The 12,207-nt window shown below is 41.9% G+C and overlaps 1 protein-coding gene across 5 annotated transcripts in view; it reads left to right on the top strand.

The window, feature by feature from the left end:
* The first annotated feature begins 851 nt into the window (after positions 1–851).
* The window catches only part of LOC122209447 (integrin alpha-M-like), a 43,657-nt gene continuing 32,301 nt past the window's right edge, over positions 852–12,207 (top strand). For 3 of the 5 annotated variants that reach the window (XM_042921289.1, XM_042921286.1, XM_042921285.1), the window contains exons 1-8: positions 852–941; positions 2,450–2,576; positions 6,216–6,319; positions 6,634–6,704; positions 6,850–6,967; positions 10,496–10,626; positions 11,067–11,212; positions 11,963–12,116. In XM_042921289.1, coding sequence (XP_042777223.1) covers positions 914–941; positions 2,450–2,576; positions 6,216–6,319; positions 6,634–6,704; positions 6,850–6,967; positions 10,496–10,626; positions 11,067–11,212; positions 11,963–12,116 — 879 coding nt within the window. In that variant the 5' untranslated portion in view covers positions 852–913. The remainder of the gene's footprint in view (positions 942–2,449; positions 2,577–6,215; positions 6,320–6,633; positions 6,705–6,849; positions 6,968–10,495; positions 10,627–11,066; positions 11,213–11,962; positions 12,117–12,207) is intronic. The other 2 variants (XM_042921288.1, XM_042921287.1) reach the window with 1 other exon arrangement.

Raw genomic sequence — 12,207 nt, 5'->3', positions numbered from 1 at the left:
CAGTGAACAAGCTTGTAAATACATCTTTGACTGTACTTCTCAACTATTTTTTAGGATAAATTTCTGGAAGTGAAAACTCCTAGACAAAGTGTTTGAGGTTTTTTTTTTAAGCAAAATAATATTCAAAAAGCACTGGGTTTCTCTGTACCTGACTTGTCCTTTCTGATGGCTATAAAAGGAGGACAGCTGTGGCTGAAGGGTACTCCTATTTCCTTGGGCAGGAGGGAAGGACATTTTGCAAAGTGTACTTTCAGAGAGACACAGTGTGACTGTCCACATATGCTTGGTCTGTATTAATATTAGTTTAGACACATGTTCCAGGAGGCAGACCCTAAGTTTCTTCAGCTTGCTTTTCTTTTTTAAATATATATATATATATATATATATATATATATATGTATATAATATTTATTTATTTATTTATTTGAGACAGAGAGAGGATAAGCAAGGGCAGGGGAGAGGGGTAGAGGGAGAGAATCTTAAGCAGGCTCCAAGTAAGCAGGCTCCACACTCAGTGCGAGCCTGTCACAGGACTTGATCCCAGGACCCTGGGATCATGACCTGAGCCAAAATCAAGAGTCAGATGGTCAACCAGCTGAGCCACCCAGGCACCCCTCAGGTTGCTTTTCATAATGCTTGGCCAACCCTAGAAGCGGGTGGGCAAAGAATACCTTTGGGACAGGGATCTTGTTGGTTTGGGCCAGGAATATGGTTAGGCAGGGAGCACAGGCTCTTTGTAGTCTAAGGGAAGAGGTTGAGCAGGACTGTGCTCACTAAGCCCCCGCCCTCTTCCTTTGAATCTCTAATAGACTTCTGCCTCCTACTTCTCCTTTTCTGTCCTTCCTGTCTTTGGTGGCTTTCTTGAAGTGGCTCAGTGGTGCATCCAGCTCCACAGTTTCTGCTCCCTCCAGCTATGACTCACAGAGTTCTTCTGTTAACAGGTACCCTAGGGACTTGGTGGTGGTGGGGTGATCAGAGTGAGGAGACAGGGACATTTTGAGTCTCTGAGTGGAGAGAGAGGGCACAGAATATCTAGGAGTTAGATGGGGGGAATTTGGGGAAGGACAAGGGATTTAAGAAGCAGAGAGAACTAGACCAAGATGGGATGACCAGAGAAGCTTGGATGAATATTTAAATTTACAGACAATGCAATGGGGTTTGGCTGTCCCCTTCACTTTACAGATGAGGAAACTGAGGTCCCAGACAGGTGGAATGATATGCCCAAAAGTCAACATATATTGGGTTCTCAGAGTGTTTCTTGGATTCCATTTTACCATGTCCACTTTGTCTACAGTTCTATTTTCCAAGGAACCAGGTGTAAATGTTTGTTGAATGACCAAAATGATTCAAATCTGCTTCCTTTCATGCCTGTGCTTTGTGGAGAATGAGCCAAAGAAAGGAAAAAAAAATGCTTGAGAGTTGCATACAAAGGAAATTGCCTAGTAGAGAGTCTTTAGGAACTTGTTAGGCAAATCAGCAGAGTAGGAGCATAGGGTGGAGCTCAGAGAGGGACTGATTGTACCCCATATTAGTGGTCTTTGGGCCAAGAGTCAGCAAACTAACTTATGCCTGTGGCCATAAGGCATGGATTCCCCTACCTGTTTTTGTACTGTGAGCCATAGGTCTCAGGTGAACATTTGCAATTGATTCATGATAAGGAAAGCTAACTCTGAATCCCGGTGAAGTGACACGTTATTTTCCCAAAAGAATTCCATTTGTCTCATTAGTAAATTTATATTACAAAAAAGCTGTACTCAATTATTATATTTTGAATTTCCCTAGTGAAAAATTTGTGGAAATACATTTTCTCTCTTGTTGTGTAAGTACTTACCTAATGTACTCTACTTGCTTTTTGGCCCACAAAACCTAAAATATTTACTATCTGGCCCTTTATAGAAAAAGTGTGCCAATCTCTGCTTCAGACAGTTGGACAGTAAGACAGTTGGACCTGGGAGGCAGATATCTCCATGCTGGGTTAGGGTGAATTCCAGCAGGTAGATGCACAGAGCAGGAGGGCAAGTTGCTTTTTTAAAAAATTTATTTATTTTTATTATTATTAGTGTTATTTTTATTTTTATAAAGAAAGGCAGACTGCCACGTGCAGCGCCTCATTTGGATGTGTCTGGAGTCTTGGAAGCTTGACTATCCTACGTTCTCCTACAAATGGACCTTGAGAGCTTGTTTGGAGGTTCTAGCAGGGGAGCGCAGCTACTCATACACTTGTGACCGAAGAACGGTCCTCCTCTGTCAGGGAAGGTCGTCCTCTTCGACCGAGGGCGCAACTTTGGGAGGGAAGCACATGGAGCGGTGAGGGAGGAAGGAGACACCCGCCTAGCCAGTCAAATCAGCCGAATCAACCCTGGCGATCAATGGGGTGACAGATGTCGCAGCCAGATCACCCTCACATCCAAGTTGCTTTCTTATCTCCTTATGTCCTCCTGACCCTCAGGCTTTCTCCTCCTTCCAGCCTTGGCCTTATTATGTCATGGGTTCAACCTGGACACTAAGCATGCAACGCTATTCCAAGAGAATGCAGCGGGCTTCGGGCAAAGTGTGGTCCAGCTTGAGGGATCCCGGTAAGGACCACATGTGGAGGTCTCTGTATTACACTTCTCTTTAACACTTATATACTTGAAAAAAAATCACAATTTTGTGGATTTTTTTCTTGATTTACTTTTTGTATAGGTAATACAGATAGAGAGTTCTAAATTCAAAAGATCCTAAAGAGTGCAATAGTAAAAAGTCTCCTCAGCACATACTCCCTTCCCCCATTCTTTACCCAGGAGGTTCCCTGTCAAATGGTTTCTTGTGGGTCCTTGCAGAGTCTATGTTGTGTGTACCTCCACATTTCCTTAACTCCCATTCCCCACACAATTTGTAGCACACATTGTATTCAAACTACTGCTGCCTATTTTTGTAAATAAATTTTATTGATCCCATCCTCATCCCAACTTGCTATGCGTTGTTTATGGACACTTTGGAGCTACAATGGGAGAATCAACAGGCTTCAACAGGGAGTATATGGCCTGCAAAGCCTAAAATATTTGCCTATATAAAAAGAATTATGGAAATAGTATTACCTTTCCACAAAAAGTTTGCCAGCCTCTGCTCTATACTGAGCTTCGCATTTTTTTTTCTTAATAGAGCTTGGTAATTTTCCCAGATACATTCATAAAAACTTTACCCATTCTTAAAAAAATTTTCTTAAATGTTTATTTATTTTTGAGAGAGAGAGAGCACAAGAAGGGGAGGGGCAGAGAGAGAGAGAGAGAGAGAGAGAAGGAGACACAAATCTGAAGCAGGCTTCAGGCTCTGGTGAGCGCAGAGCCTGATGTGGGACTAGAACCACAAACCATGAGATCATGACCTGAGCTGAAGTTGGACACTTAACCAACTGAGCCACCCAGGTGGCTAACTCATTCTTTTAAATTCTTGCATCATATTCTATTATTTTGAGGTACTATAGTTTACATTGATATTACATTTAAATCTCTTCTTAATAGACATTAGATTGTTTCCAAATTTTTGTGATGTGAAAAATGCTGTCCTTTTGTACATGTGTGAGTATATTTGGAAGTAAATTCCTAGAACTAGGATTCCTGGATCAAAGGAATGCATATGTGATGTTAATAGATGTTTCCAGATTACCCTTGGTGGAGGTGGAAACAGTTTGCACTTACACCAGAAATTTATGGAAACACTTACTTCCCCAACCACCTGCCAACCCAATGTATAATCAAACTTCTTGATCTTTGCAAATTGAATAGGTTAGATATGGTATCTCAATTTAGTTTTAAATTGCATTTATTTATTTATTTATTTATTTATTTATATTTATTTTTGAGAGAGAGAATGTGCAGGTGCTCATGTGTGTGAGTTGGGAAGGGGCAGAGAGAGAGGCAGACAGAGGATCTGAAATAGGCTTCTCACTGTCAACACAGAGCCCTGTGTGATGCTCTAACTCACAAACTTTGAGATCATGACTGAACAGAAGTCAGACTCTTAGCCACCCAGGTGCCCCTTATTTTTATTTTTTATTTTTATTTTTTAAAGCGTTTATTTATTTTGAGAGACAGAGCGAGAGAGCAGGGGAGGGGCAGGCAGAGAGGGAGACAGAATCCCAAGCAGGGTCTGCTATGTCAGGGGCTCAAACTCATGAACTGTGAGATCATGACCTGAGCTGAAACCAAGAGCTGGATGCTCAACTGACTGAGTTACCCAGGAGTCATGCAGGTGCCCCTTAAATTGCACTTGTTTTTAAATGAGAAATGTATTTCCTTTTCTGTGAACCTTTTTCTTATTTGTTGCCCATTTTTCTATTGTTTTATTTCTTTTTTCTTTATTGATTTGTAGGAGCTCTGACTATATTGAGGAAAGTAGTCTGTGGCATGAGTTGCTAATTTCCCTCTCACCAGTTTATTGTTTGTCCTTTAACTTTGTATATGGTAGTTTTTCACATACGGAAATTTAGAAAAAAGTTTTTGTTCTCTATAGTTAAGAATCTGTTTCTTGGTTTGCCTTTCTCTTTTTTTGTCCCTTCGCTTATTTCTTGGTTTCTTAAATTCCACATACTAGTGAAATCATACAGTATTTGTCTTTCTCTGACTGACTTATTTCACCTAGCATAATAGTCTTTATTTTTTAATTTTTTTAATTTTTAACGTTTATTTATTTTTGAGACAGAGAGAGACAGAGCATGAATGGGGGAGGGGCAGAGAGAGAGAGAGAGAGAGACAGAATCGGAATCAGGCTCCAGGCTCTGAGCAAGCATAATAGTCTTTAATTCCACCCATGTCGTTGCAAACAGCAAGATTTCATTCTTTTTTATGGCTATTAATATTCCATCGTGTATGTGTGTGTATATACATATATATGTGTATATATATATATATATATCATCATCATCATCTTTTTTTTTAAGATTTTATTTTTAAGTAGTCTCTACACCCAGTGTGGGGTTTGAACTCACAACCCAAGATCAAGAGTCGCACACTCCACTGACTGAGCCAGCCAGGCTCAGAATACACCATATCTTCTTTATCCATTCATCAGTTGATGAACAATTGGATTTCTTCTATAATTTGGCTGTTGTAGATAATGCTGCTGTAAACATTGGGATGCATGTATCCCTTTGAATTATTGGTTTTGCATTCTTTGGGTAAATATCCAGTAGTGCAATTGCTGTATCATAGCATAGCTTTATTTTTAACTTTTTGGGGAAACTCAATACTGTTTTCCAGAGTGGCTGCACTAGTTTGCGTCCTACCAACAGTGCGTGAGGGTTCCCCTTTCTCCATATCCTCACCAATACCTGTTGTTTCTTGTGTTTTTTGATTTTAGCCATTTTGATAGGTATAAGGTGATATCTCATTATTTTTTTAATGTTTATTTATTTTTGAGAGAGAGAGAGAGCATGTGCACAAGCAGGGGAGGGACAGAGAGAGAGGGAGGGAGACAGAGGATTGGAAGCATGCTGACAACAGAGAGAACTCACGAACCACAAGATCCTGACCTAAGCCAAAGTCAGATGCTTAACCAACTGAGCCACCCAGGTGCCCCCAAGGTGATATCTCATTGTAGTTTTGATTTGCATTTCCCTGATATCACATACAGAAATTTATTTAAAATGACTGAATTTAAAATGGTTGAATTTATTCATCAAAAATTTTTCTTTAAATTCCAGTATAGTTAACATACAGTGTTATATTAATTTCAGGTGTACAATATAGGATGCAACAACTTTTTTTTTAAATTTTTTTTAATGTTTATTTATTTTTGAGACAGAGAGAGACAGAGCATGAATGGGAGAGGGGCAGAGAGAGAGGGAGACACAGAATCAGAAGCAGGCTCCAGGCTCTGAGACATCAGCCCAGAGCCTGATGCGGGGCTCGAACTCACAAACCGTGAGATTGTGACCTGAGCTGAAGTCGGATGCTCAACCGACTGAGCCACCCAGGCGCCCCAGGATGCAACAACTTTTTAATGACTTCTTGGTTTTGTGTCATTCTTAAAGAGGCCCTTCCCCTTCCAATATTTAAACTTTTCCCATTTTTTTCTTTGCTGAATCTTCCTCCTATTTCAGGGAATTGGGAAATACTGAGGGTTGTCTCTTCTCACTTTCCTTTGAGTGGCAGAACTTTCATGGTCTCCTTCTTTCCCACATGCCATGGTTTTCTCTTGTCCCTGTAGTGATCTTTTCCTAACTCTCCCCCCAGGTTGGTGGTTGGAGCCCCCCAGGAGATAAAGGCTGCCAACAAAACAGGTGGCCTCTACCAGTGTGACTACAGCACGGGCAAGTGTGAGCCTATCTCCCTGGAGGGTGAGTCACTGCCCCTCCCTGGGATCCAGGGCTAGGCTTCCACCTGTGTGTACACCTGAACTTGCCAGGCATTCCTTTTGTTCTGAGTGTCTGTAGTTGGGGGCTCAGGCATCCAGTTCATCAGTCTCTGTGCTGTATGCAGACTCTACCTCAGATACTTTCAGGCACCCCCTTCATGTTCCTTTCCTGTGACTTAGGTTCACCTTGATCTGTTTAGTCTGCATGTCTCCCAGGTTAAAGTGACCTCTGTTGACCTTCACATAGCCCATTTTATGCCCCTGAAGGTGACCATGTATATATATATGTCTCCTCAGTCCCCCTGGAGGCTGTGAACATGTCTCTGGGCCTGTCTCTGGCATTTGCCACCAACCCTTTTCGACTGCTGGTGAGTTGTCCTGGGTCATGGGATTGTTCTGAAAGAAGGAGTTAGGGGCTTATGGCTGCTGGGGCTGGGGTCGTGGAGGGTGGTGATGCTGAGGTAAAAGGACAGGAAGCAGGAACAGCCCCTCCCACATGCAACCTTCCCCCAGGCCTGTGGTCCCACTGTGCACCAAACTTGTAAGGAGAACACCTATGTGAATGGCTTATGCTTCCTGTTTGGATCCAACCTACGGCAGCAGCCCCAGAGTTTCCCAGAGAGCCTCAGAGGTAGGTGGACTTCGGCAAAGAATACAGATGGGCAGTGTGAGCATAAGGGCAGGACTGGGATGGGGACTATTCACAGCCTGAGGGGTGACTTAGGGATCTAGGTGCAGAAGTGGGAGGCAACTAGGTTCCAACAGAGATGGTAGGAGTTGATGCTAGGATTTTGCACTTTAAGAAAAGTCCTGATACATAAATATAAATATAAATAATATAAATATAAATAATATAAATATAAATATAAATATAAATATAAATATAAATATAAATAAGGAAAGTCCTCATATGCCCACTCATCTTTGTGAGATGATGTCCCAACCATTGTCCTTAGAATACGTGCCTAAGTCTCCTAATCATAGCCTTTGAAGCTCCGAATGGTATGGCTTCTTCAACTTTTCTCCCATCCATTCTACCTCAGCCACTGTGCTCCAGCCACTCTGGCTGTCTTTCTTCAAGAACAACACCAAGTTGTTCATGTCTGTACATGCACTCACTATTGCACTCACTATTCCTTCAGCCTGGAATGCTCTTCCCTCAGATCTTACCTGGCAACCCATTATTGTCAACTCAGCTCAAATGTCACTTCTTCAAAGAGGCCTTTTCTGAGTGGATCTTCTAATCTTTTCCATCATCACTCCCTACCACATTGTCCTACTTTACCATTTTCATACTTGTATGTACATATTTTACTTGTTTATTTTATGTCCTTTCTTCTGGAATGCAGGCTTCATGATAGCAAGGATACTACTGTCCAGCTTGTTCATTGTTCTATACTCTCATATCTATTGCTGCTTAACAAATTGCCCCTGAACTTAGTAGCTAAAAACAATAAATGTTAATTATATTACAGTTTCTATGGATCAGGAATCTGGGTATGACTTAGCTGGGTAGCTCTGCCTTAGGGTTTTTTTTTTTTTTTTTTGTGAGATTGAAGCTAACTTGTTAAACTGGAGCTGTGGTCTCATCTGAATGCTTGACTGAGAAAAGCTTGAAAATCCAAGCTCATTTACAAGATTGTTGAACTGAAGGCCTCTGTTTTCACTGGCTGTTGCTGGAGGCTTCTCTCAGTTGTTTGTCACATGGGCTTCCCTATAAATAATCTCATAACTGCTCCCCACAGAGCAGCTGGCTTCCTCCAGAATGAGTAAACAAGGGATTAGGAGAGCAAGAGGGAGAGAAAACACCCAGGGAAGAAAACACAGTAGTTTCATAATCTAATCTCAGAAGTAAAAACACATTACTTCTGTAATTTTATATTTCTTTGAAGTGAGTCAAAAAGTCTAGCTCACACTCAAGAGAAGGGACTATGCAAGGGTGTTATTTCCATGAGGTGAGAATCTTGGGGACCACCTTAGTGGCTACCTACCACATTCTTGTTCCCCAAGCATTTGTTGACTGAAAGAGTGAGTGACTGACTGAATCTTTTTTTTCTAAACTACTTTTTGCCACTTATTTCTTCAGCTGCTTGGCCTTCTTTTTCTTGTCTTCAAGTTGGTTCTGGAAACAAGGGCAGATATGTCTTCCTTTTGTAAGTTTTTTTTTTCTCTCAAGCTCTGCTCCTTTGTACTTTACTCTCAAAAGATAACCTTCCTTCTTCACAAAGAAAATCAAAGTTGCCAGGGATGAACTCCCTCCACTTACCCCTTCTCCTTGTTCAAATTTTGCAATGGTATCACCCTTGGTTTTAGAGAAAGACCTGTCTCTCCACCTTTCCATGAATCACTCTTTTCTCTGGGCTTTTGAGGCTCTCTCACCTCACCAACTTGAAATCCACATCCTAAATCTTTCATTCTCTCTAGGAGCTTAAATTTCTACCCCTCTTTTGAATGTAAACATGCTCATGCTTATCCATATCTTAAAATCAATCAACCACCAAAATTAATAGCACTAAAAATACCCTTCCCTCTCCTTGATCTCCTCTATATCTTCTGCCATTTCTCCTTACCTTCACCACCACACTTCTTGAAAGGGCTCTCTCTCCTTGTTTCCATTTCCCCCATATCACCATTCTTCACCCTCTGACATCTGGCTTCTGCTCAACCATCATATAAATCTTCCTCTTGCAAATGGCACTTATGACTCCCTAAATGCCAAATCTCTTTTCTGCCCTCATATTTACTGACTTTTCTGATGTGACTTACAGATCATCTCTTCTTTCCCAAAACAACTTGGCTCTAGATTTCTCCCTTCTCCTCCCTTCCCCTCCTCCTCTCCTCTCCCTTCCCCTCCCTCCACCTCCCCTCCTTCCTCTCCTCTCCCTTCCTCTGCCCTCCCTCCCCTTCCCCTCCCCTCCCCCTCCCCTTCCCTTCCTTCTCCTCCCGTCTCCTGCCTTCTCCTCCCCTCCCCTTCTCTCTTCTGTCTTTGCTTCTCCCCCTGCCAAGGGCTTCTGTTAAGCTTCAGCTCCAGGCAGTCTTCCTCTGCCTTCTTTGCATGCATAGGGGGTACCAGGTTATAGCTTCTATTCTTGTCCATTTGTTCTTCCTGCCCAATCACATCCAGTTCTGTGGCTTCAGCTCTCACCCTCACATTTCTCTCTTCTGTTTTCACTCTCAGGATTCAATACTTTTCTTTTCTTTTTTATTTTTTTATTTTTTTTTTCAATATATGAAATTTATTGTCAAATTGGTTTCCATACAACACCCAGTGCTCATCCCAAAAGGTGCCCTCCTCTATACCCATCACCCACCCTCCCCTCCCTCCCCCATCAACCCTCAGTTGGTTCTCAGTTTTTAAGAGTCTCTTATGCTTTGGCTCTCTCCCACTCTAACCTCTTTTTTTTTTTCCTTCCCCTCCCCCATGGGTTTCTGTTAAGTTTCTCAGAATCCACATAAGAGTGAAAACATATGGTATCTGTCTATCTCTGTATGGCTTATTTCACTTAGCATAACACTCTCCAGTTCCATCCACGTTGCTACAAAGGGCCATATTTCATTCTTTCTCATTGTCACATAGTATTCCATTGTGTATATAAACCACAATTTCTTTATCTATTCATTGGTTGATGGACATTTAGGCTCTTTTCATAATTTAGCTATTGTTGAACGTGCTGCTATAAACATTGGGGTACATGTGCCCCTATGCATCAGCACTCCTGTATCCCTTGGGTAAATTCCTAGCAGTGCTATTGCTGGGTCATAGGGTAGTTCTATTTTTAATTTTTTGAAGAACCTCCACACTGTTTTCCAGAGTGGCTGCACCAGTTTGCATTCCCACCAACAGTGCAAGCATCTTCTAAATTTTGTTGTTTCTTTTTCACTTGTATTTCTTCCTTCATCTCTGTGATTCTACTTGCATTCCTTGAAAAATTGTTTATTTTTTGTTGTTATTCAAAAGTAACATTGACATATTCTACAGATGCCTTCCTCATGGTGACTGCCATCTTGAGACTGTGTCCATGTTTTTATTAAGCTTGGAGCATGGGTTGCATATTGTTTACTTTTTTTTTTCACTGCTTAGTAGAGGGTTGACATGGAAAAGAATTAATCCCAGTCTCTAATACTTAATCAGTTCATGCTTTTTCTCCTGTTTCCCAAGAGTGCCCTCGGCAAGACAGTGATATTGCCTTCTTGATTGATGGTTCTGGTAGCATCGTTCAGAGTGACTTTCAGAAGATGAAGGATTTTGTCTCAACTGTGATGGGTCAATTCAAGAAATCCAAAACCTTGGTGAGGGCAAATGGGTTGGTTAGGAAATAGTTCATATAAAGCTGGCAAATCCATGGCAACCAGTCTGCCACTTTTCTCTTTTACTTCTATTGCAAAATTGCCAGTTGATCATGTTTTCTTTCATGATCCTCTTTCCTGCTCTTTCTGGATGCAGCCTCAGCATTCTTCCAGCCCTCTGTAAAGCAGGCAGCTCTGACTAATTGATAAGGGTTGGCATGGGAGATGAAACCTACCTGTCATCTCTGGTTGAGTTCTAGTATTTAGAGGTGGGAGCTGGTGGCGGATCTCTGTCCTGGTGTGACAGAAGAATTGGGGGCAGTGTAGAATTTGGAGGGATTTGGAGGCTTGAGTGTTTCAAGATTTATGTAACATTTCCTAGGAGGTGGGTAAGTGTGAGGAGGGACACTTTCTCCAGGGTAATACCAGATGCCTGTTCCCAGTTTTCTTTAATGCAGTACTCTGAAGAATTCCAGACTCATTTCACCTTTAATCAATTCAAGAAAAACCCTAACCCATCATTGCTGGTGAGGCCAATAAACCAGTTGCGTGGGCGGACACACACTGCCACAGGAATCCGCAAAGTAGTGTAAGTTCTTTGCTTAGGATGGAAGGAGGAAGTGATATTTTTTAGTTGGGATTTGAAGAATGAAGGCAGTTGTTCAGACAGGGATGGGGTAAAGGGTATTTATGGTGGAGGGAACAGCATGAGTAAAGGTGTGGAGGAGGGACTCTGCATTGTATGTTCATGAAATATAAGTTGTGAGTAAAGGTAGGAGTGAAGGGGAGACGTGAGGGTAAAGCTAGAGGGTGGCCACAGAGATTAGTTGAGGTCAGGTCCCTTAAGGCAACTGAAAAGCCAGTGGGGATCCACTGAAGGTTTTAAGCAGTGGGGAGATGTCACCACATCTTGTTTTGGAAAGTTCACTCTGGTGTGTGTGTGTGTGTGTGTGTGTGTGTGTGTGTGTGTACGTGTATAGAGGTGAGGGTGGGGAATGGGACAAAAGTATAGGAAGGTGAGCTAGAGACCCGTTGCATCAAACCAGGAAAAGTTTGTGAGGGCCCAATTAAGCTTAAAAATTTTGTTTTAATTTAAAATAGTTTAAAAAAATCAATATATGCAAAAGTATATAAATGCAGTGAAGATTTCTTTTCCTTCCACTCTTCTACCTTCTCCTGTTGCCTTTCCAGGTCATGGGGCAGCCACATCTCAGTGTTCATTCCAAGGGAGCCCAAACCCCTCCTAGCTACATCGGAACCAGTGACTGCTGATGCTTCCTCCTTAGCATTAAGACTATCTCTATTCACATTTGACTTTTCTTTCCTCTTCCCTGGACAGAAGAGAATTGTTTCAGAGCAGTAGTGGAGCCCGGGAGAAAGCCTTTAAGATCCTAGTAGTCATCACGGATGGAGAAAAGTTTGGCGATCCCTTGGAGTACAAGGATGTCATTCCTGAAGCAGACAAAGAGGGGATCATTCGCTATGTCATTGGGGTAGGAAATGTGGCTCTCTGGCCTGAGCTTCTGTGGCCTGATGCTTCTACTTGGATACACCCTCCCTTCAATTTGTAAATATCAGTTAAAC

The sequence above is a fragment of the Panthera leo genome, chromosome E3 (assembly GCF_018350215.1).
Source record: "Panthera leo isolate Ple1 chromosome E3, P.leo_Ple1_pat1.1, whole genome shotgun sequence".
NCBI lineage: Eukaryota > Metazoa > Chordata > Mammalia > Carnivora > Felidae > Panthera > Panthera leo.
The sequence above is the reverse complement of the archived record's forward strand: the minus strand, read 5'-3'. Positions and strand labels throughout refer to the sequence as shown.